Below are 26,092 nucleotides of genomic sequence, written 5' to 3'. Positions count from 1 at the left end.
ATTGTGTATCTAAGTTATATTTTAATATATTTAACATCTACTGGTCATCCTGCCATCTAGGGGAGGGTGGGGGGGGTAAGAGGTGAAAAATTGGAACAAGAGGTTTGGCAATTGTTAATGCTGTAAAGTTACCCATGTGTATATCCTGTAAATAAAAGGCTATTAAATAAAATAATTAAATAAATAAATAAATAAATAAACTTTAATCACTGGTTCAAAGGCCCTCTCCTTTAATGAATGTATTTTTTTTTTTTTATTTCATTATGGTCAAAAAAGGCTGAATTTAATATCTATAGTTTTTTGCCTATGGTTGTAAGGTTTTATGCCTGTATAGGATCAATTTTGGCGAAAGGGATATGCACAGCTGAGAAAAGATATATTTCTTCTCATTCATTATTCTCCCAGTCTACCATATCTAACTTTTCTAAAAATTCTATTCATCTCTTCAACATCTTATTTATCTTCTGGCTAGATTTATTTAGGTCTGATGGGGTATAAAGGGAGGTTGCCTTTCTTTAAGAATTTAGATGATATACCATTTGGTTTATATAGGTTCACCACTGATATTAATTCACTGTCTATGATACCTTTTTAGGAAAATTTAGTTTCCCTGTTTCTCTCAATTACATCTATTTTTCCTTTTACTTTTTCTAAAATCATTACTGCTATCCCTGCCTTTTTCACTTCAGCTGAAACATAATGGATTTTGCTGCAATCCCTTATTTTAATTCCGCATATGTCTGTTTCAAATGTGTTTCTTGTGAACAATACACTGTTTAATTCTAATTTCTCATCTACTCTATTATCCTCTTCCATCTGATAGATGAATTCACCCCAGTCACTTTCAATACATGCTGTGTATTTCTTTCCATTCTGTTGTTTCCTTCTTTTTTTCCCGTTCCCTTTTTCAGAATCTGTTTTGTTTAACTTCTCTTTTCTCTTATTTCACATCCTTCCTCTTTTTCCTTACATCTTTTTCCTCCTACTTCCCAATTGGAAAACATTAATTTCTGTACTCAACTGTGTATTTGTAGACATATACATACACACACACACACACACACACACACACACACACACACACACACACGTATTTTCTTTTTTCCTTTAACCAATTCAGATGACAGTAAGGTTTAAGTGGGCCCTACTACCTATCACCTCCATTGCATAAATCGTTCCTTAAACATCCATTTAAATAAAATAAATTTCCCCATTATTCCTCTCCTTTCTCTGCTCTTCCAATGCATTCACTATCCTTCTATTGATATTATTCAATTGATATTGATAATATCCAATTGATATTATCCAAACAATAAAATCATGCTCACGCCCTCTAATTAGGCTTTTATAACTACTGCTAAAGTAAAGTTCTAAGGAGTGACATGTATCATCTCCCCATATAAGAATGTAAATAGTTTAACTCTGTGCAGTCACTTATATTTATCCTTTTATGCTCGAGTCCTTTGTCTATCAAATTTTCTACTTAACCATAGGTTTTTTTCATCAACAATTCCTAAATGTCCTTTATCATTAAAAGTCCTTTTTTTTTTCTCTATAGGAATACATTCAATTCTGCTGGGTAAATTATTCTTGATTATGAGCATAAATCATCTGCCTTTGGAATATTATATTCCAAGCTCTCCATTCCTTTAATGTGCTGGCCACTAAATGTGTTATCATGACTATGACTCTGCAGTATTTGAACTTTTTCTTTCTGGATATTTGTAGTTTTTTTTTTTAATTGATTTTGGAATTCTTGAATTTGGCTATAATATTTCTGGGAATGTTCATTTTGAGGTTTAAGAAGATGACCAATGTTTTCTTCTAATTTTTTTCTTAGCCTTTTGGATCTAAAAGATTTGGGCAGTTTTATAATTTCTTGAAATATTAAATCTAAGCTATTCTTTTCCTCATAGTTTTCAGGTACTTCAATGATTCTTAAATTATTTCTTCTCTGCTATCTAAGTCAAGCTTTTCCTATAAGACAGTCCACAAATTTCTTTTATTTTTCCATTGTTTTGACTTTGTTTTTAGTATTTCTTAATGTCTTGTAAAGTCATTAGTTTTTCTTTGTCAATTATAATTTTCAAGGACTGATTTTCTTCAGTAAGATTTTATCTCTTTTAACAAACTATGTAATTCTTTTTCATATCTTTCTTCCACAGCTCTTATTTGATTTTAAATTAAAAAAAAAAAAAAAACTTTCAACGGTGTAGAAATTCTTTTGGGATTGTGTCCAATCTGCATTCTTCTTTGAGGCTTTGATTGTGGTGTTTTCAAGTCATTCTCTTTTATAACTGTGTCCTATGCTTTCCTAACACCACAATAACTCTTGACTGTCAAGTCTTTGGACTTTTTTGTTAGCCCCAAATTCTATATGACCTAGGGGGTTGAGAAGACAGGTAATATCTAGTCCAAGCTTTTGTCCTTTTATGGCCTTTTGCTGCTTTCTTAGATGAATCTGGAGACTTACAAGTTTCTAGTGCTCTCAAATCAGGGTGATCTGAAAAGAGGTCCAATTTACTGCCTTCCTCACCTGAGCTCTCCAGGATCAGTGCTGAACTGCACTCATCCTGTGAGCTGGGACTCCTGCCCTGTTTATTCTACTGCAGGCTCTGACCTTGGGCTAACATGTAGTCACATCCTCAAGAGTCAAGTCAAGACTCAGAGATACGTAGCTACATCTGAGGAATTGATTCTCTGGAAGGTGCACAGTTAGGGTAAGCCTACACTTCAAATACTCTTCCCCACACTGTGATCTAGAATTGGGCAATGGGCCAAAGCTGCAAGACCTAGTCCTGCACTCTGGCTTAATTCAAGGATCCCCTGAACTCTCCTTCTGTCCCAAGCCATTCTCCACTGCAGTTCTATCTCATCCCCTTTCTGTTCCTGCACATAACAATGCTTCCTACCATACCCATTGACCCTCTTCCCCTCAGGGCCCCTCTGGTGTCTTGCTGAGCCACTTCAGGTTGAGGGAGAAAAAAGACTCACTGACTTTTTTCTTAGATTTCCCAATCAGACTGAATTCAGTTTGGTGCATTTTCTAGACTGTTATGGAGGAGGTATAATGGATGAGCAAAGCAAAAATGCTTCTTCTCACTCTGGCTTCTTACCTCTGCCTCTACACACTAAATTTTTGAAAAACAAAAACAAAAACAAAAACAAAACTTTTCTCACTTAATCATAAATGCTGTATTCAACCAAAATCTATTATACTTCTTGCAATGAATATTCAGAAGAATGATATATGGTTCAAGAATATTATGTTTTTGCTAGGCTATATATCATCTAACAACAGATGTTTTACAGTATTATATAATAAAAATGAAGATTGAAAAACACTGCTCCATTAAATGTAATACAATATATAAAATCATATAAGATGCAGTTTAATTTTGATCAAAGTTATCAAGTCTATAAAAGCAAAATTTTTTTGAAAGCAATTATAAGAAAAATAATACCTAAGGAAACATTATTTTTAAAATTCTCTATCCAACAAACAATCTCTAAACAGGAAGAAAGAGTCTGAAACCATAAAAATTATACCTGTATTATTGGCTGAGTGATGAAAGGATGGAGGTAAGGCATCAGCTTGCAGTAGACATCAGCAATGTTCAAATAATGAGCTACCACTGTTATAAATCCCACTGCCCCATAGCGTATCCAAAGATTGGGATGGCACAGAAAAGGTGCTAAAAGAAAAGAAGAATGAAAAGTCTCAGGAGTAGTTTGAATACAGCAATGCCAACTTTGACATGGCACAATTCATTAGCATTCATTAAGATCCTTACACATACTGTTTTATTTATAATACTAAAATTTAAAACTCTTTTCCATATAAGATATATTGGTATATATACAAAAGGTCTCAATGGTTAAGTTTTCATTAGTTCAGGGTCACTCTTGTCATTCCACGAGTAAAAGAGTAAGCATTTTCTCATTCTCTAAGTCACTTAAAATCAAAAGAGCAATTTCACCATCTGTTTATTTAACTCATTCTTTTTTAATGGGCTTTAGTACATCAAGTTTATAGTACAGTAAATGCCAGATTAATGGATGTTGTCAAACAAATCAAAATGAAAAAGTGGTCATATAATGCTTGTCCTTCGGGAATTTAAAATCTACTCTCAGAATAAATTCACCCAAGAAATCTTATGTCTCTACAATGTGCAAGGTACCACTATGACATGGTTGAAGTAAAACACCTTATTGTACTTGATCTCTTTCTCCCAATGATTTATAATCTAACAGGGGAATAGATACAATTAACACCAAAAAAATGAAATATCAAAATCAAACAAGAAAAATACACAGAATTAATTAAGAGAAAGTATAAGTTTTCCCCAAACTCAACTTAAAGATATAGTAATATAAAATCTAAAAGAGTAAATCTTATTAATTTGGACTAACTGGAGAGAAGTGATAGGATCTTAATTTAGAGATGGAAGTGACCTTAGAAGTCATTTCCTTCAATTTCTCCAATTTACAGATGAGGAAACTGGGATCTAGAAAGACTAAATGATTTGTCCATTATGGTAGTAACAAATAGTAGTGAAGTGATTTAGATCTAAGTTTCCTAAATCCAAATCCAATGTTCTATCAAACTGTTATGGTACACATGTAAAGGCTCAAAGATGCTGGTATAAAAAGTGCCTTTAGGATACTATTTCTTTTTTCTAAAAATACAATTTTATTCTCATAGGTATCCAGAGGAAACCCTTATCACTTGTTACTTAGGACTAAGGTAAAAAAAAATAAAATAAAATCAGGCTAAACCCTTATCACTTGTTACTTAGGGCTAAGGTAAAAAAAAAAAAAAAAAAATCAGGGCTAAGGGACAATCCTCTGAATAGACAAATCCGTAAATATCTTATTGTTATAATAGCGATTCAGGCTTTAAGCAACAGCAACAAATAGCAGACAAGGGAGGGTTGAGACGGTATGGAAGCTGCTAAATCCATAATGAACCGAAAACTATAAACACTCAGAATCATAAAATTTGAAACCAAGAAATCCAAATCCTAAAACTCAGACAGTCTTTCATACTAACTCCAACGAGGCCAAATCTCTGCTGCATGTTGAGTAAATTGGTAATCCTAACATTTTATAAGTCTGTTCTCCTAAAATAGTTTAAATATGATATATCTGAGACCATCTGTTTATGTATGAGTTTCTGAAACAACTGACATCCACAGCTCCTTCTTTCCTCTCCTCGATCACTACCATGGTGAACACTTATTCTCAAAGTCTGATAAATATGGGCTATTAATTTTCCTTGATGAAACAGTGAAGAGCAATTCAGTGTTTTGCTACAAAAACAATGTTTCCAATTTATTTTTTTTTTCACTCAGCATAAACCCAGTTGGAACTCCTCTATCGCCTGCCATCTGAAAACAGTGATCAGGACTAAAAATGTTCCAGATGCTTTTAAGTTTGACATATTTATGAAATTTACTAATTCAGTGCTAATTCTATCACTGTTTTAAATGAATTTTAAAAGCTGGAAATAATTGGATCACCGTCTTATGGGCCATAAAATCAACTCATTTAATTATTTGAAAAAATAAGTCCCAGAACTTCAATTTTAAAAACTTCCAAGTACTATAAATTAAAGAGGTAGCTCAAAAGCAGATTGTCACAACATATATAAACATTAAAGTAAGCTGGATCTGCTTACAATTCAAAGCATATGAGATTTAATTTGTGAAACTAACAAAATGACTTTAAGAACTGGTCCTCTGCTATGGTGGGAGAAACAAAATTGTCCCATAGGACAACTTAAAACTGTAGCTGATTCTAATCCTTCCCAATGCCAAGGAATTTCTACAGTTCTCCAGCAGGTATCCTTCACATCTACCCAAAGGGATAGTGAGCAGTCAGGTACTTACCAATGTCACAAGCAAATTCATAGATATGAGGTTTTTGCAACAGTCCTAACTGGCACATACACGTAAGGGCATTGAGAGCCTTAAAAATGACAAATTCTTCAGCATCACTAAGGCCTTGCTGCAGTAGAGGCTTTAGGATAGAAGAGCTCTGCCAACCAACATAGGCAGCAACACCTGAAAAACAAGACCAATGTCTGATGAGAATGCAGCTCTCAGAAGAGGAATCCTATTTCACCCCATTAAAAAACAGGAAATTAAAAATGTCAATCATAGTGTCCAATGATAATAGATGAAAAAAGCTACTTTAATAAATGATTCTATGTCTTCCTGCTACAACAAGGAAATCAATACAAAAATCGATTATCAAGAGCTGGAGGCAAAAGAATTCAAACACCAAATATGTATCAACTTATTGTTAAAAATTCAAGTTTTCTCAAACATTTTCTATAAAAACCTGAATTCCTTTGATGGGAAATGGGAATTTGGTGTGGCTGACTAAGGAAAACAAAGACTAAGAATGTCTACAAGGACTACTTAGAGGGAAAGAGCAACAAGTATGGCAGAAGAAGTGAAAAGTATTCTGTGGGCAGGAAATAAGTACTGATGTGAGAAGAAACTTCCATGAAATACAGACGATGCAAGGGATCACTGCAATAATATGGAGGGAAGAATGCTAATTATCTCGCTAATGGGCAGTCAGACCAGAAGCGGACTCCGCAATGCAGCCTGGCAGCCACGGAGGATCTGTTTCTCAACTCGGGCACACAAAGCATCTCCACCAAGCAGCATTATTGGAGGCCCGCCTGAGCACACTACTCGCTAAGCAAATACTGAGGACACAAGTACAGAGAGCATATTCACACAGCCCTCGTTTAACAGCAGAGACACTAAGTGTCTACACAAACACAGACAGAAGAGGGATAAAGCCCGAGACCAGATGGCCTCACGAAGGCCAGTCGAGGCCATCCCTTAGCCTGCTTCCCATCTTAACAAGCTGCCCAGGCAGGCTCCCTAGAGTCACTCGACCAATCTGAGTCCTACAGAAGACCTGAACGCAGCTCTTCTGGCTCTGAGAGGCTTGCTCTCTCTCCACCCCATCATGCTGCCAACTCACAAGAGAGAATAAATTCAAGTGAAAGAAAAGTAGGTCAACCCAAGGTCTGGGAGGTCAGGAGAGGTGAGCCACATCTGAAAGAAAGGTCAGGGGGGCAGGGTGCCACGGAGCCGAGGAGAGCCCGAGCCACAGACATGGGGAATGGCCAAGGAAAGGCACAGGGACAGAAAATGGAGAACCAAGGGGGAGAAAAGGAGAGCAGTCTGGCTGGAGACTGAGGGAGCAATCTGTGCCTGCTACCAGAAAGGAAGAACCCAGGGCAAAAAGGCAGGAGTTTGTGCATCTTGGCAGGAGCCAAGCTAAAGGGACAAAGACTACGAGGTTCTCGTGACATCACCAAGGCTTAAATGTCTGGGGCTTAAATTCTATGCAGGCTGGGTCTCAGTTTCTTTATCCATAAAGTGGGGAACACGACCAGAAAACCACCTGACCCATACTGTTGCTGAAGATAAATGAATGTCTGTAACTTACTTTGAAAAACTGTAGTGTGCAATTTACATGTCAGCAAATTTAAATGTCAGCAATTATTATTTCTTTCCTCTATACTTCATTGTAACTGTCACAGAAATTTTAACATCATTTATTTCTCTGGGCTATCAGGAGCCAATATTGGAAGAAAACAGTTTTCCATGATGTTACAATAATGTTTGTAATCCAGCCCACCTTTGAAAGGCATAAAAATTGTTTTTTAACTTTTCATTTTTCTAAGCATAAGCTATGACTGCAGAAAATGTAATACAAGGAAATAATGCTAATACAACATTTATATGGTGCTTCTTGTGTACCAGGAACCACACTAAATGCTTTACAATTATTATCTCATTTGATCCTTACAACAACCTTGCCATTTTACAAATGAGATAACAAAGGTTGACTTGCCCAGGATCACACAAAAAAGTGTCAGGTCACATTTGAACCCAGCTCTCCGTGGCTCCAGGCCTAGTACTCCGTGTACTGCAGCACCTTTTGAGTTGTCACCCCACTCACTGTCCCTCCCTCTCAGCATCTTGTGTATCCATTCCATCTAAAATCTAGGACACTGGCACTTTCTTTTACAATGGAAATGCAGATGTTATGCACTGAGCTAAAAGGGAGAGTAAATCAAAGCCCATTAACAGTGCCCTGAAGTGTAAAATCACAAAATAATGTCAATGGATCCTACAAGAGAGGAATAGGGGAACATCTTCTCTGGAGAGGAGGGTTACAGCCCCTGAGCCATACACTGCAATTTCCCATTTCCACGAGCATATCAAGCAGCATGGATGGAAAAGGAGATTAAGCATCCCGAGAGGGGAGAGGAAGCTGGTTTTGACCCTTGCTGACCACCTTTCAGATCCACACTCACTAAGATAGTCACCTCTAGAGTGTGGTCAACTACTTTACAGGGAGTGTCTCCTAACAAGGAAATCATAAGTCTGTTCTTCCCCTCAAAAGAGAAAATGCAAAAAGAGCTTCCATTTCCTTTCCAAACACTATGCACTGTGATTCCAGCATGAACGTATTCATGAATCTCAAATTCCAAATCATATGGCCAATCAGATCCAACCGGAAGGTGAAAGCAGAAAGTCAGCAGTAAGTCAAGAAATGTTAACTCCTTCATTTTTACTCCGAGGACAATGTTTCATGCTGTGAAACTGGGCAAACTCTTCAATTTCCCTTCTATCCAACAAGGGAGAATGGCTTAACAAAATTCCACTTAACAAGTACGTATTAAACTCTACTATACGCAGGGCATTGTCCTAGGTGCTGAGGACACTGACACAGGAGAGAGTCCCTCTCCTTAGGATTAACATTCTATCAGGGAATACGCATGAGTACAGATCAGCAAACACAAAGTCGTCTGGGAAAAATGGAGTATTAAAAATGGGGAGTACAAACATTCAAAGAGAAAAGAAGAGATTATACAATTCTCATAGTTATGGGCAGAAGTATTTTTAAACAAACAAAACACAGAGATTTGTAGAAGACAAAAGCGATCATTTTGATCACAAAAAATTGAAAAGCTTCTGCCCAAACAAAACTAATGCTTCCATGGTAAGGGAAATTATTAAATGGAAAGGAGTGAAACGGAATATCCTTTGCATCAAATGTCTCAGACAAAAGTATAATTTCCAAGTTACCTAGACAACTAAATAAATATGTAAAACCAAAAATTATTTTCCAACAGGCAAGAGAAAAAAACAAACTTTTCAAAAGAGTGCAAACTTTAATATGAAAATATGTTCGAAATTACTAAAAATAGGAGAAAAACAAGTCCTGAGATCTCACCTCACATTCAGAAAAATGGCAGAGATGATGAAACATGGGAATGTCAGTGTTGGGGGAGAGGAACAGGGCTGCAAAGACAAGCACAAGAAGGCATTGCTGGTGAAGCTTTGAATCAGTACCACCAATTTGGAAAGCAATTTAAAATTATACAAATAGTGATTAAAACGTCCATACTCTTTGAACAGAGATTCCACTACAATAATACTCATAAACAACAATATATTTCTAGCAGCACTTTGAGAGGTAGCAAACAATAGGAAAATAAAGCAAATGTCCTTAGCCTAAAAATGGCTAAGCTAAATGTGGTATGTGTTGTATCAGTGCACTGCAGGAAATGATGAATGTAATACAGAGAAACACAAAAAAATGGACATGATCTGATTTGAAGTGCAGTTAAACAGAGCCATGAAATCAATGTACACAACCAGACATAAATGGAAACAGTTATTATCATAAAATAATCAAAATAAGGGTCTTGGAAGAAGGTGGAGCAAATGGGACAAGCTGATGGGAATGACAAGAACCTGCTATGGGCAAGGAACTGTAGAATCACTCTGGATCACTAACTGTACAAGGAGAACACGAGGGAAAATTCAAAGATAGTTCCAAGTCTCCAAAGCCTGCTCAAAGGCTATAAATTCCAGGAAAGCCCAAGGGTTCGAGAGGTCCTATTAAGCTGGAAAGACCCTGAGCTAAGGATCAGTCACATCTTTCATCTGAGGATCTCTGGCTAACTTAAGAATGGCTGATCACAAAAAAGCTGGTAATCAGGGAATGATGACTCCAGACTGTAGCAATTCACCACGGCCACCTAATAAAACCCTACAAGCAAACAAGGAGCTTTCAAAGTATTTCCCACATAAAACCAGTTTTAAATCATTTGTCTCTTACAATCCCTCAGTAAATCTTTGGTTGCCTAGTTGACTTCATCCTGCTTACTAGCACCTTACCAGGCAAGGAAAAAAAAAGAAATCAGTTCTGGCCAGTGAATTTTTGCTAATCATCAGCATCTTAAAGTTTTAATAGAAAGAAGATTAAACTGCTGGTTAGAATGAAGTTCTGGACAATCCATGATTTCTTATTATTCACATTCCTCTTTTCCTCCTCCTTAATAACCAGATTCCTCTCTGTTCGTCAACAGTCTGCATCTAGTTGCTGAGTGAAATGAGCAGGACCATACCAATTAAAAACAAAACCATACCAATTAAAAACACCAGAGAGCATAGGAATAAATGGAGTCTTTGTTAAAATAAGTATTATCTATCGAAAACCATCAGCAAGCACTATCTGTAACGGGGTAAAATAGAAACTTCTCCAATAAGGTCAGCTAATTATACTGCAATACTATACAATGATCAACTGTGAACGACTTAGCTATTCTTAATACAATGCTCCAAGTTGTAAGCTAAGGACTTACAATGAAAAATGTATTCACCTCCAGAAAAAGAACTGATGGAGTCCAACTGAGGTCAAAACATACTATTTTTTTGGTGGGGTTTTATTTGTCTATGTTGTCTTTCACAACATTAGCATGGAAATGTCTTGCCTGGTTGCATAAGTATAATCTATATCAATTTGCTTACTCTTTCAAAGAGAAGGGTAGGAAGGAAAGGAAGGAAAAAAATCTGGAAATCAAAATTTTAAAAGGTTAAAAATTATTTTTACATGTAATTGGGAAAAATAAAATATTATTTTAAAAAAAGGAATGGCTACAGATATATGTTCCTAAGGAGCCCAGAGGGAAATCAAGGCCAAAGAAGACTGATTTAGCAGAAACACTCACACATAACCAAAGCTGGGAGGTAGAGAGACAAAGAATGCACTTCCTGACTTCTCAAATAACTGGTTGTGCAGAGAAATCTGACAATTGCCCTTCTGGAATGCTGACACAGGTTAATCCAGACCTCAACACTCAGATAAAAAAGGGGCTTGTGTTCTTTTCAATCGTTACGCACAAAGACTGAGATGGCCACTCATCACTTCATTGTGAGCTATTATTTAGTACTGACAATAAAAATGGTTTTCCTGGAACTTAACAAAGCCATGGCTACAGTGAGGAAGAAAAATTACAGCTTACTAAGTCACATGGTTAAAGATGGAGTGAGGTAAGCACAGGGGAAAACAGAACTGGAAACAATGGAGGGAAGTGGAGAGAAAGGGAAACTTCATAATCAGGGGTACCCAAAAGTAGAATGGCAAGTCAAAGTGTCCCCCTCCAGCCTGTCAGCCTGAATTGTACAGCCCTAGGGGGAACAGTTCAAGGGTCCTGAGCATATTGTGTGCCCTGAGTCCCTCTGGCAGAGCCGCAAGAAGCCTCTTAAAATCAAGTTCTCAAACACAAAATAAAATGCACGAGATTGCAAAGGAAACCAAGGACCCAGAGATGGAAGCCCTCAAAGTCTCCTAGGTCCCTTTCCCATTCTGACAATGTACACACGAGCACTCGGACCTCTGACTCCACAACTGAACACAGACACAAGGGTAGGAGATGCCCGATCAGCATTACCCCATGGGGGGGAGCCAGAACTCTGATCCAGCCTGAAATCATGGCCCTGCCACTTTGGGCAAGCGAGGTAAGATCTCAGTCTCAGTTTCCTCATCTCCAAAAGGACAGCACAGGCCTTCCAAGACCTCTTTTAGCTCTAAAATGGTAATCCTATAACATGGCAGATTAAAACATTTTAAAGATGTATTAGAAAAGCAAAGTCAAAAACATACCAACAATGCTGTCAAAAAAAGCTCCACGGAGATGCCAATCATTTTTATCATTTAGGAAAGTGATCATGTGAGACAATAAGACATCATTGGCCTTCTGACGTCCAAAAAACACGCATAAGCGTGTGATTCCATTTTCCATTAGGGTTTGCTTCACGATATTTTCTGGGTCGCTTAGTAAGGTAACAACTTTCTGCTGGACCATTTCATGTAATGCTTGGAGCTCTGCAAAGAAATTAAAAAGGAATCAGTATTTGTAGGGTCACAAAAAGCTTTCCTCCTACTCCTCATAAGAATAAATTAAGCTACAGCACTGCTGGCAGCTGGCTCCTCAACTAATCTCGGATTTTGTTTCTCAGAATCCCATGCTCTGAGCTGGTAGAAATACGATTCTGTTTTGCCTCAAAAGATACATGAAAAAATATCCCAATTAACAAATATTGCAAATATAATCATTATCCCTTCAACTGATAAAAAGTCCATGTACAAGAAGCAGAGAACAGGGAAAATATAGGTAGGGATATTTCTGTAAGTTAATTCAATCAGGAAATTAAGGTTTAATTTGGGGAATAATTTGATGTTCAAGCTCAATAAGAAAAAAAAAAACCACACCCTAGTTCCAGTATGAGTTGATTCAAACAACATTTCAAAAGAGACAGAGACAACAGAAGAGACTAAGGCAGCAACAGGGATACAGTCCTTGCCTTTTTCTTATGCCTTCGGTCTGAGGAGGAGAGGGTCTGATATTCCACAATCTCTCAGAGGAGCTGAGCAGAGCTGCCTGCAGGAGGCAGACCAGGCCTGAACCCAATGCAGGCCCAGCCACCAACCCAAAAAGGGCACCCACATGAGGGTCGGTAAACCCGACCCCAGAACCACGGAGGAAGCACCACCACCCACCACTTGCCTCGACGATTACTCCAGCCTCCAAGGGGGGGTGGTGGTGTCCCTATCTCATTCCTCACAGATGCCTATCAAAACCTTCTCACTGATGACTCAGGCCACTTCCAATGATCTTGTGATGGAGAGAGCCATCTACACCCAGAGAGAAGACTGTGGGAACCATGGGAACATAGCAATTTCACCCTTTTTGTTGCTGTTTGCTTGCATCTTATTTTCTGTCTCATTTTTTTCCTTTTTGATTTGATTTTTCTTGTGCAGCAAGATAATTGTATAAATATGTATACATATATTGGATTTAGCATATATTTTTACCATGTTTAACATATATTTGATTACTTGCCATCTAAGGGAGAAAGTGGGGGAAAGGGGGGGGGGGGATTGGAACACAAGATTTTGCAAGGGTAAATGTTGAAAAATTATCCACGCATATGTTTTGAAAATAAAAAGCTTAGAAATAGATAAATAGAACGATAAATAAATAAGTGGATGGATGAATGAGTGAATGAATGAATGTACAAATGACCTTTTTTCCCTTCCTCATGCCCCAGATACCTCTCTGCTTCCTTCTCTCTCAGCTAAGGTTCTGGTCACTCAAATGACATTCAAGGTGCCCACTCTCTTCTCCCATTCCTGGATATCATCTCCTCCTCCTTTTCCCTTTCATCCAGTCTCTGACCCTTCTCCTGGCCAAGGCAAACCCTTTTATATGTGCAATCAATCCAATTCTCTCCCAACTTCTCCAACAGATTGCACCTTCAATCACCCCAAATCTTGCTATTATAATCTTCAACTTCTCTCTACTTACTAATTCCTTTCCAACTGCCCTAAAATATGCCCGTCTTCCCTATTCTTAAAAAATCTTCACTAGATTATTCTGTCTTCTCAAGCTATCATTCCATACGGTTCTTTAATTTTCAGTCACTCCCAGAAAAACCTCCCTAGGCTTGCCTCCACTTTCTCCTCTTGCACTAGCTCAACTCTTTGCATCCAACATTCTGACGATATCACTCATCAAGAATTTCTTCATTGTCAAATCCAGGGATCTTTTACAAATCTGATGCAGCTTGATCTGTAAACCACATTTGACACTGATGACCAACCACACTCTTCTCCTAGATATTCTCTGCTCTCCAGATTTGTCCCTTTAATCTTTCCTGATTCCTGACCTTTCCATGACCAACTTAGCTTCCATTCATGCCTTATAACACTGGGCATTCCCTAAAATTTTGTCCTATACCCTTTTCTCTCTCTCCATTCTTTCTCCATGACCTTACTGGCTCTCATCAATTTAATAATCATCCTTACATAAATAATTCATAGATTTATACATCCATCCAATTTCTCCCTTGAACTCTAGAGCTGCATCACTACCTGTCAACTGACATTTCACATTGGATGTCCCGGAGACCTCTCCAAGCAACAGGCTTAAAACAAATTCATCACCTTTCTGTCCAAACTTATCCCTCTTCTGAACGCGTTGCAGTCTCCCTGATTAGCAGTTTCAGCACCAACCCCAACTCTCCAACTCTCCAACCCTCTCCACCTATCATCACAACTGCCAGATCTTGCCATTCCTACCTCCAGGACATCTCCCACATCTGATCCCATGCTTCTTCTCATGTCAATTCAGCCCCTCAATTCCTCTTTCCCTGACTATTGCCTTTAACTGGTCTCTCTGTTTCAAATCTCCCACAATTCAATATGTCCTCCACAGAGCAGCCAAGGTGATTTTTCTGAAGTGCAGATCCAATCAAGCTACTCTCTTCCCAATCAATTCCACTGAATTCCCATGGCCTCTCAAATCAACCCATCTAAAGCCCTTCATCTCTTGGCCCCAGCCAATCGTCTGCCACACTTCTACAGTCACACACAGAGAGACCTACCCTCACACACTCCTGTGTACATGTGCAAGCACACAGAGTCTGTCTCCATGCTTTCTGTCCCTTGTGCCTAGAACATCTTTCCTCATCTCTGCATCATACAAATCCCTCTTCCTTCACGACCCTCCCTTCTACACATATGAAGCCTTTCCTGATCCCATCCTCTGCTGCCACTGCTCCTTCTCCCCCAACTGCTCTGTGTGTGTGGGTATTAATATAGTGTCTGTATATTCCAAATAGACTTCTCCATGTATATGTCCCCCTCAATAGAAGGTAAACTCTATCAGAAGAGGAAACTGCTCATTCTTTGAACTCTCAGTACCCAGCACAATGCTTGACACAAAATAAAGACTCCATACATACTTGCTGATTAATCAATTTTCTACCTAAAGCCTTTCATTTATTTCCCAAATATTAGTAATTTCCACATTCTTATAAAAAAGCCCTATACAATTGTACACTCTATCCTTCATCCAGCCCAGGCTCATTCAGAGATCACTGGGCCTAGACTCACAAGAGCCACTTCTGGTCACTGGAGGCTCTACTTATTCATAAAGCTTTGAGTTCACACTTCACCTGCCTGGGACTCAGTCTCTTTACCTGTACAATAGAGGTTCAAAGCAGATGACTTCTAAAGGTCTCCCAAACATGGAGCTCAACAAGTCTATACTCTTGGAGTGATTCTAAATCCTTTCTTTCATTCATTCCGTGTGGGATACTAAGTGCTGGGATGTGGGCACTGAGAGAAAAAGCAGGTCCTGGACTGCAGGGAGCCTGACTGGGGTGACAGAGAAGGAAGCCCCAGAGATGCCAGAGGAGGAAGGCTGCATTATTTGTAATTCGAGACCATCACAGGACACTGGGGTAAAGGGACCAAAGTCAGGATTTCTCAACCCCTGCTAACCTGTGCAGGTTTAAGAATGACAGAAATGCTGGTGCCATTACAATCTTGACAGAGGGGGAGAGAGAGGGAGGGAGAAAGAAAGGGAGGGGGAGAGAGAGGGGGAGAGGGGGAGAGGGGAAGAGAGAGAGAGAGAGAGAGAGTGTGTGTGCGTGTGTGTGTGTGTGTGTGTGTGTGTGTGCATGTGTGAGAATAAATGACAATATATAAAAACTGGGATCTGAAATGTGGGATAACGGAGCATGATCAAAGTGTGGTCACAGTCTAATTGGTTCCAGGACAGAGAAGGGAGCGTGTTCATGTCCCAACTTTGTGTCTGATTTTGCCCTTGTAGGCCAGGACTGAGCTGGTGAGCCCAGAACCCACAGGGACTTCTATCTCTAACCCGCTCCTGGTGGAAGGACAACAAGAAAGTGAAAGCCACATCACCTGTGTCATAATTCTCACTGGGATGTGCAACTTCATCTAATTCTTCACTGTTTGGATCATTTTCCATGTTGAGATTTTTCAGTTGCACCAACTCCAGGAATCTCAGAGCCGTTTCTGCCAGTAATGCTATGTTTTCTATAAGATGAAGAAAAACAATGAGAAAACAATAATCCTTATTAATGTAATCTTATACCTGAATATTTTTCATTCTGCATTACCCCATCCCCCTCCAAAAAATCTTAAATTTTATAACTAAGTTATAAACTTAGTTATATATAACTAAGTTATGAGTCAGTCAAATTTCCTACCACCAAGTTCATAATAAAGCTTAGTTATTTTCAAAACCATGAACTTTAGAATGCAATACTCCCTAACCCAACTGCTACACATACATACCCCAAAAAGCTGCCACAAAACAACGTCACTGATATATAATTTGCATCGACACATCATATTGAGTGCCTTCCTAAAGTCAGCTCTCTGATCTCCTTAATGCCCATCAGCCAGTTCCTCTGACAAGGGCAGCTCAGCCCTGGAGCCCCATGTGCTCTCCAGCAAGCTTGTTACATTTCTTCACAAGCTCTCCAAGGAGCACAACCATCTCTGGTTAAAACTTAACTAAGAAGAAAATCGGGCAGGAAAGGGCTAGTCCCACTGCTAATCTCTCCTGTTGGCCATCTGGGCATTCTTTGATCCTTACTTGCCCTCGTTTCATGCAGTGGAAACGTCAGAGGTCATAATAGACTAGGTTCTCAGTCTCATAGGTCCGTTTGTGTACCAGCCAGCCCTGCCCACTCCAGCATCATGAAATGTCCACACATAGTTCTGGATCATCTGTATCCAAGCAAATCTCTTCCATATGATACCACTGTCCTAGCAATAAATGCCTCTTGCCATAGTTTTTCACCCAAACTCATATTTTCTCAAAATTAATTAATAGTGTTAGGTAAAAGTACTACTTTTTCTTGTCCAAGGACCTTCTTTGCATGGGCTTAAATGATGAACAGCATCCTGATTAGTAAGTCATTAAATTATTAAAAATTCTATTACTAAATTGGCAGATTACATTTTCTTGCTTCCCACCTTAACCAATATTTTATGACCTCACTGATTTAGCATCATTGGAGGAGGATGAATTTTCCAGATCCACTTGAGGTTTGATCCTTTCAGCACTTACATCCTGGCTTTCTGACACAACTAAAAAGTTGCTTCTATTATTTAATTAACAGTAGGTAGTGGATCACATTTTTTTTTTTTTTTGCTAAAAGCTAAGAGTTGTAATGAATATTGATGACTGTACAGTGTTACATAACAGGATGAAGCATCATTAACAGGAACACTTTTGGAAAGACTGCTTCTACATCTTCAAAGCTGCCCCATAGTCAGCGGGTCTTTAGGAGGTGCCATGCCAGTACCGTGTGGTCAGTGATACTGGTCCCTGTGCACACACTAGAATGGTCACACTGGTTCTGTTTATTTGGTCTCCTAATTGTGGCGAGATGTCTTTGACATTGACCTTGGGGGACCTGTCTTTGTTCTATATGGTGTTGTTTGATTTACCCACTTATGTTTGTTAAGTTGATCAGTTAATTTTTTTATCTACTTTTATCATATTATAGGAATATGTAACTGAAAAAGACCAGTTGGTATTTCTCTGTGGGTTCCTATTTAGGTCCTAAAGCCATCCACCCCAACTACAGCACCTGGTGGATCTCATACACAGAAGGGAGCACTGCCATTTACTTAGCAGCTGTTATAGGAGATCAACTCATCTGTCAGAAAAAGCCCTGCTTGGTGGAGGGAGGTGCCCCAAAAGTCTCAGACAGCAGCCACAGTGGGTAACAGCACTATTCATATTGGCAAATTCCTTTCAAACAATGACAAACTCTCTCTTTTGTCCACCATGCTATCATACGGGCATGTGTCATTGTTCTGTATTTCTAAGAAATCCTCCATGCTGAAATGAATGTTTTCAGCTTTCATGTGAGCCTGATTTTAGGGTTCTCTTTCTTCCAAACTCTAGAGACCTGTGACTCCCTCAAAGACACATGCCAGGCCTTTTATCACTCCACACTGACTGCACAGCCGCCCTGGTAACGCCCTCCTCCAGACTCCGCTAGGCTTCTCCCAATCCAGACTTCACATGGTCAAAGCCTTCCAGCTTGGCAGGCCCCGAGAAAGGCCTTGGGCAACTCTGGATCACCTCTCCACCACAGCAACACAGCAGCATAAAATGCTGCTGGACAGAGGAGCCACTAATTGTCATTCCAAGTCAAGCAAACCCCAGTGGTCAGATTTTCATTTGCAATCCTTAGAAATTGCAAGAATCTGTTCTGCACAACATCTCCAGCCATTTTTGAAAAATGTTAATGAGTATGCAGACATACTCAAGTCATTAAAGTCACATGACCTTAGTGATATATGTCAAAAATTAAATTCCCACTAAAACTGAAAGGCTCCCAGAGAGTAACTTACAAAATCGTGAATTGGAGGACAAATTCTTACCGGCATAAGCAAGTCTGACAATAGTTGCCTCATCTTGAGCCAAATGCGCTATCCCTGGCAAAATATACTCTGGATAGATGTTGACATCATTGCGGGGTACGTCTCTGACAAGAGCCAGAAGCTTGGTGAGGGTCCTCACGGCTTCTGCCCTCACCCTGGGCACAGAATCATTGCTGAAATGCAGGAGGTAGGGCGTGATGCGGTCCAGAAGGATTTCCACACTCAGTCGGGGGGCCAAGTGCAGGATGAGCTCCAGGGCAGCCAGCTTCGAGTCACAGGACTGGAGGGTTTGGAGACAGGAGGTTATGACAGACACCAAGATCACCAGCCCGTTCTCCTTTGTCTCCCCCTCAGCTTTTTCCGTTCGATCGTGACCACAGAGATTGTGGACAATGTTATCCAGATCCTTCCTTATGACCAGGATACGTTCATCGGCAGAGAGGAACGTCTCCTTGGCAAACTGGGCCATGTAAGGCTGGAGGAACGTGTAAAATATCTCAGGGAAGGCATTGCCACGCTGTTGCTTTAAATAATCTTCCGCTTCTAAACGTTTATCCGGCTCACAATGGATCATTTGGGTCACCTGCATGACATGAGCATGAATGAATCAGAGAATGGAGAGGTTAAAAACTTTAGTAAAACTAAGATGGAAAAAGAAAAAGTAATTTTATGATGGAAATTCATAACCTAGTATCCTCATGGCAATGCATCAGTTGAGGGAAATCTAAACAAATGTCCACTGCTATGTTAACAGGCCTGGAGACCACCAAAGAATCCCATAACAAAGCTAGTGATACCATAGTGGCCTTGAGTCAAGGTGCTAGTTCCTTCTTAGCCAAGGCTACATCTCAGCAGCACAGATGGGCATGGCTCTAATCAGTCTAGGGTTCCTCAGTTTTCCCCAACTCAGATCCCAACTCTTCATATGCTGTCTGGAAGGTGAAAGTTTCTGTGGTTCCTGCCAAGGCTCCAGACAAAAGCAGCCAGCTCCAGACTCCCCAGATGGTGTTTCTCTGGAGTGGGCCCAGAGGTGTATCCCTGCCTGAAGTCTTTCTTCAGATTTCCTTAGGTTGTATCAGGAGAACCTTGTTTTGCCCCAGTCTTTTTGATGTTTCATCAGTCTATATTCATCCTGAGACATGTGTTTGTTCTATTTGTGGGGGAAATCTGGAGCTTGAAATTTACTCACCTACTCTGTCACCTTCCTAGAATCCTCTCTCCACTAGTTTTTAAGACTAAGTAAGCAAGGGCTGCATCTGTGTGTCCCTGTCTCACTTCCTACCTTTCTCCTCTCCTTTTCTTAATGGGTTGATCTCAGAAAAGAACCCAAGGCAAACCAGATAAACCCAGAGTATCACATGAAAAATGGGTCAAAGAGGCTCTGGGCCTAAAAGGGAGCCTTCTACACATTCACAGTCAATGTGCTGCCTTCAATGGGCTCAGAGCCTTTTTTGCCCAATTCCGAGGGGGCTGATGACAGATTAATGGGCTATCACTCTAACAGGGATTTTAAGATTTCTTTCCACAACATACTTATCACAGACTTTCCCAATTTCCAGCTAGCCACACTTACCAATTCTCTGATGCTGCGATCTTCAATTTTGTTTAACACTTGGTCAGGGAAAAAATGCCCATTTCTATATGCCAAAAGCTGGGACAAGTCAAATAGTGGGACCCCTTCGGTAAATAGCTCAGCTATCACACAACCTGAAAAATACAAGATGTAACTTCTACAGCAAAGAAGAAACAACCGAAACTAAACCCAACACCTTTTATCCACACAGACTAAACATTTCAACAAGTTTCTAAAACTCAAATACAAAGTAAGTGAAATAACTATTACTAATAAGAGCTGAGGCTCATAGAGATGGCATCTTATATCCATTCTTCTACTTCAGGGTCACAACAAGACATAAATAAATACCATGGGTATTACTGTCCCCATTTTACAGATGAATAAACTGAGGCTCCAAGAGGTTCTGCGACTGCCCAAGAACCATATGTAATACCAGAACGTATGATACTAATCAAGCCAGAGAACACGAGTTCAGAAGCCAGTTCTGGTAGTCTTTGTGTAAATACTAATTCAATGAACTAGGCAGTTTGTTCATTTAAGTTTGTTCATAAGATGATCTAAGGTTTCTTACAATACTCAACCAAGGACCGCAAATGTATAGTCTCAATAATCCTTTCTCCCGTTACAAGGAGGAAGACAGAAGTGGAGGAAAAGTGTTTCTTATCATTATGTTAAAAAAAAATTTGCCTGTTGTTAATCGAGCTTTGTCACAAGAAATACGAAACTTCAGCAGCATGGGATTTATCTATCAAGAAAGAATAGCTGACAAGGTGAGCTACTTCCTCAAACCTGTACAAGACTTAACAACCCAAGAATTGAAAAGTGACTTATGTTCCCAAGCAGGTAAGGAAGTTTTCCTGAATCACAATACGCTAACAGGTTTAAAGATGGCCTTAAAAAAAAGAAAATAGTTTATTTCTAACTAGTAGTAGAGGCTGAAAAAAGGGGAAGAATGATCCCATATGATGACCACTGTCCTTCAAATGGAAGCCCACAAGTGTTTTGTTCCCATCTACCTGATACAGGCTTTGAAGGATTGGTTTATTGGAGAATTTTGTGCACAAAGGGATAAGTCTGGGGAAAGAATTTATATTTATTTCATGCAATCTATCAGTAGTGTCTACACAGTTTCAGCATTGCCAGCCACTCACAACGTTTGGGAAATAGGTATATTGGATGACAGCCAAAAGGATACAAATTCCTTCCTCAAATCAGCAAATAGGAGCCATTAAAATGGCTAAAAAATAAATAAAATTAATAATAATAAATTTTTTAAAAGTAAAAAATAAAATAAAATAAAAAATCTAGAAAAATGGCACCCAACTTCCAGAAGGCTGAAGTATTTAGGGAGGCCATCTCCAAAAAATCTGAATTAGGAAGGAAAAGAGGCAAGAATATCTTTTTCAGGAAGATGGAAGAAATGCTATATGACTAAACAATTTGAGCCCACTCAGTAGGAAAGGAATGGAAAACTAGGAAAGAAAGTGACTACAAAATAATGAACATAAAAGGAAGTCTACAAAATAATGGAATGTTAGATTTAGGAATTACCTCTGGAAGATTAAAAAAGATTAATTTTTGGAAAGAATTTTGAAAAGTATTATTCAACAAGTAGAAACCATTATGCCTCTAACTCTCCCTCAAGAGGTGAGAAAAATGACAGAATCAGAATTTTATATATATATACACATATATACACACACACACACACACACACATATACACATAGGCTCAAGAAAAGCTCGCATAAATACATTGGTCAGAAATCTACAGGAAATTAAGAAAAACTACAATGTTAAGACTGGTACACTTATGAAGTTAATATGATTGTGGATAACCTTCCCAAATATCCTGTGGTATCATTATCAGAGACAGATGAGTGGGTTGGATCAAGCATAAAAAGGATCCAGAATATTTAAGTCATTCTATACGCAGCTCCAAAAAATAATTGTGGGCAGAAGCTCTACAAATATATTCTTGGGATACCCAAATGTACTGATATGTTTAATCACAAATTTCCTAACTTTTAAAAAATTGGCTTCAACTTTTTTAGAGCAAAGAACTCAAATAGATTAAACTCATATATAATATGTAAACTCAGGGGAAAACTTAAAAGAAATCATAATGAAAGTCACAAATATAGGCATTTTTGTCTTTAAAAAACTAATACTCCATTTATAGTATGTCTGGAACACAGCGGGCTTTTGATAAAAATAAAAGTGACCTTGCATAAGTGGATAAACTGGATTTGGAGTTTAGGTCCTGCCTCATTTGTGTGATCTCTGGAAAGTCATTTAATTTCTCTTTGTCTCAGTGCCCTCACTTACAAAATGAGAACAATAAAACTTTCCAGGGTTGTTGTTAGGATCAATTCAATAATTCAAGTAAAGTTGTCAGCAAACCTTATAAAGTACACAGAAATGTAAGCAATCAATTAATATCAGTGGCATCTATTGGAAAATACTGTCAAGCCAATAAATTAATTTCCCTAGATGTAACCAACTAAAGCAATGCAAATCATCATTATAATTGGAGAGGACGGAGTATCCTTCACTTAAGTCTATTTCAGTACTTCAAATATACCTGCCGAAAAGATGTCCATTGCACGCTTCAGCTCCCCCCTCGTCCTCTGGTTGCTGTTCGTCAAATCTACTAAGGGGGTTGAAGGATCTTTCATGCACTCTAATTCTGTGGCAAACATGCCGCCATCAACAAAGCGTTCAGGAGCTATATAGCAAGTTCTCCTCCGAGATGTGTCAAAGAAATAGTTGAAATCGGCAGGGTTGTCTTCTGGAAGATAAGTAGGCTTAAAACTGGCAAAGTCTGTTAAAAGAACCCAATTCCAACTGGTGACCATGACATTTTCAGTTTTAATGTCCCCATGACGGACCCCTGATTTGTGAGCCTGGTCCACAGCAGTCAAGATTTGGAAAGCAATCCAACGCTTTTCAATATTATTTAAGAACGGACGGGTACTGATTCGATCATACAGGTTGTCTCGGACGTATTGCCTGAAGAGAAGAGCTGCCTTTTCAGACGTTTTTTCTGTGGCCCTCTGAAATGGCAAACAGTTCTGGGCTGAATTAAGCCTTATTTTCAGTTCTTCCAATTCCTGTTTATAGCTAGTTAAAGGTAATGTTGGATCCTGAATTGCAAAGACCTTCACCACCACCAAGCCTTCTCTGTGCTTGGCTCGAGCAACTTTAAAAAACCGAGTACTCCCAAGGCTTTTGTCGTACTCAAAATCGTGGATGTCTGAAAAATAGCTGTCCACAGAAAGGATCTGGGAGGGAGCAATGCCAGCCAGCTGGTTTCCCATAATGACAGAATCTCCTTCAATATCGTCAAGATATGATACCTACAAAAAAAGTTAGATGAAAAAGATGTTACAGGAGGCAATCATATTCCTTATCTAGGATATACTATAACATATTTAACATGTATAAGACTGCTTGCCATCTAGGGGAGGGGGGAAGGAAAGGAGGGGGAAAATTGGAACAGAAGTGAGTGCAAAGGATAATGTAAAAAATTACCCAAGTATATGTTCTGTCAATAAAAAGTTATAATAATAAAAAAAAATAAATGTACTAAATACTTTCACTGAAAGTGATAGAACTTCAAGTTATTCTCCCTTTCAAGATGCTCTTATTTGAAAATGGTCTATAAGATCTAGCCATCTGGGAAAATAAAGTGAAGTGTGCCACTTAAGCACTAAGCTGAAAATGTTAAGAATTTACATTTCTTAATTTAAAAAACTCAATTCAAAAAATACTTAAACACCTCTCATAAGCCCAGCAACGTGGCTGAACATAAAAGAACCTCATCCTGGATTTGGCTCTTCTCAACAATAAGGTGACTCAGGGCAATTCCAAAAGACAGGATGGAAAGTGTCATCGGCATCCAGAGACAGAACTACAAAGACTGAATATGGCATAGTATTTTCACCTTTTGTTGTGGATGGTGTTTTTTTTTTTCCTTTCTTGTGTTTTACCCCCCTTTTGTTCTGACTTATTTTTTGCTTGTCATGACATATATGGAAACATATTTATAAGAACTACACATATTTAACCTTTATCAGATTGCTTGCTGTTTGGGGAAGGGAAGGGGGGAGAGAGAAAAATTTGGAACGCAAAGTTTTGCAAAAGTAAATGTTGAAAACTATCATTGTATGTGTTTGAAAAAATAAAATACCATTTAAAAAAGAATAAACTAAACTAAGGGGAAAAAAAATCATCACCCTACCCTAAAGAAAAAGTTACAATTCTAATCCCTCTTTCTCATTTCATACAAGTAGTCAGGTGACCTGCCACAAAGGCAAGACAAAAAAAGGTAGCCTCCTTGCTCCCTACAGTAAGAATGCTGAACTTGGGAGTCAAAAGAACCTGGTTTTAATCCACTCAATGCTTATTTGACCATGGGAAAAATCACTTCTATAAGAAGCCTTCCCTCTCAGCCCCTCGAAGCTTAGATCACTGGATCATTCCCTATTTAGCCTGTACTTTGTGCGTGTGACCTCCTCCGCCTACTTAGCACGGTGCCTCAGGCACCAGGTGACCAGCCCAACCCAAGTCTCGTTTCCTACCACCGTAAACTGGGGATAAATAGTACCTGCCATACCTACCTTGGGAGGATCAAATGAGATAAGCTTTGTGAAGTGCTTGGCTAATCATAAAAGGTCATGAGGCTTCCATGCCACACCGGGAAATCTTGGCCAAAGCTGTTCGAATTAAAGCAATAAGAATAATAAAATAAGAAGAAACCACAGAATCAGCACCTGCTGGCAAAATGCCATGATTTACTTGCCCCCCCCCCTTTAAAAAAAAAAAAAAAGGCAAAGAAAACAAACGAGATCAGCTCCTCAGTTCAGAGAGGACCCGAGCGGAGGGGAAGGGCGAGAACAAGCCCCGAAGGTGGGGGCAGGGAGGAGCGAGCAGTTTAGAAGAAGGGGCGGCAAGGGCGGCGCCGGGAGGTCGGGGAGAATCGGTCCTGGGGGCGGGGAGGGGACGAGGAAGCAGCGCGGAGAGACTGGAGGGTGTCAGAGAGAGCCGGGAAAGCTCAGCTGGGGGGCGGGGGAGAGGAACAAGAACGCTTCCCGGAGAGTGGGGGGGTAGGACCAGCCCGTGAGAAGACACCGGGAGGAGGGGTTATCTGGAGCGGGGGGTCCTTCGGCCCCGGAGGCGGAACGGCCCGGAGGGAGGAGTTGGGCGGGGGCACCTCACTGACCCGGGCCCGGCCCGGCCCGCCCGCCCCATCTTGCCCCCGGGCCGGCCTCGACAAGCCCACCTCGCTGCGTACGGCGGCGGGACGGAAGGAGGGGACACTCGCGGGGGGGACACCCGGGTACCTCCCACTCCCGGCTCCCCAGCGGCTGCGCCAGGACCCGCAGCTCGCGGGGAAACCGACCGGCTGGCGCTCACTTCCGGGACGCTGCGGAAGTGACGTAAGGAGGGGGGCAAGGAGGAAGAGCCCTGGGGCGCCTCAGTTGCTAAGCGACGAAGAAGGCGGAAGACGCTGCGCTCGGGAAAACTTCTGGACCGTCCATCACGCCCGAGACTTTCACGAACTTTTCCCGGAGCCCGCCTCTCTGAGACTGCGGGGAAACAATCCCTGCCCTCCGGGAGTTTACATTCCAACCTGTTGAGACTACATTTACATAAACAGGTAGATTTCTGGAAGATCCGGGCGCTATCACCTGGGGGGAACCGTGGGGGATGGGGAATGCCCGGAAGAGCTTGGAACGCCCTTCTCAGAGGCAGCGGGGCGTTCTGAGAGGCAGGCAGCGGGCGCAGGCGGGACCGAGCCGGGCTTCTTGAGGTAATCGGGAGGTGATGGTATTTATTGAGGGAGAAATGTGATCAAATCGGCACTTTGGCAGCTGCGTGTAAGGGTGGCTGGGTAAAGGAAGTCAGG

At 40.0% G+C, this 26,092-nt stretch overlaps 1 protein-coding gene across 3 annotated transcripts in view; it reads right to left on the bottom strand.

Annotated features, from left to right (window-relative positions):
- PIK3R4 (phosphoinositide-3-kinase regulatory subunit 4) overlaps positions 1-25,632 on the bottom strand; it is a 54,549-nt gene extending 28,917 nt beyond the window's left edge. Inside the window, exons 1-9 of one of the 3 annotated variants that reach the window (XM_031940202.1) lie at positions 25,466-25,632; positions 24,804-24,899; positions 22,766-23,540; positions 20,180-20,313; positions 18,607-19,189; positions 16,102-16,236; positions 11,992-12,213; positions 5,892-6,065; positions 3,550-3,695 (exon numbers count right to left, since the gene is read on the bottom strand). In XM_031940202.1, the coding sequence (XP_031796062.1) occupies positions 3,550-3,695; positions 5,892-6,065; positions 11,992-12,213; positions 16,102-16,236; positions 18,607-19,189; positions 20,180-20,313; positions 22,766-23,501 (2,130 nt within the window). In that variant the 5' untranslated portion in view covers positions 23,502-23,540; positions 24,804-24,899; positions 25,466-25,632. The remainder of the gene's footprint in view (positions 1-3,549; positions 3,696-5,891; positions 6,066-11,991; positions 12,214-16,101; positions 16,237-18,606; positions 19,190-20,179; positions 20,314-22,765; positions 23,541-24,803; positions 24,900-25,465) is intronic. The other 2 variants (XM_031940203.1, XM_031940205.1) reach the window with 2 other exon arrangements.
- Between the last annotated feature and the right edge of the window lie 460 nt (positions 25,633-26,092).

The sequence above is a fragment of the Sarcophilus harrisii genome, chromosome 5, assembly GCF_902635505.1.
Source record: "Sarcophilus harrisii chromosome 5, mSarHar1.11, whole genome shotgun sequence".
Classification (NCBI taxonomy): Eukaryota; Metazoa; Chordata; class Mammalia; order Dasyuromorphia; family Dasyuridae; genus Sarcophilus; species Sarcophilus harrisii.
Note: the sequence above shows the minus strand (reverse complement) of the source record. Positions and strands in the feature narration are given on the sequence as shown.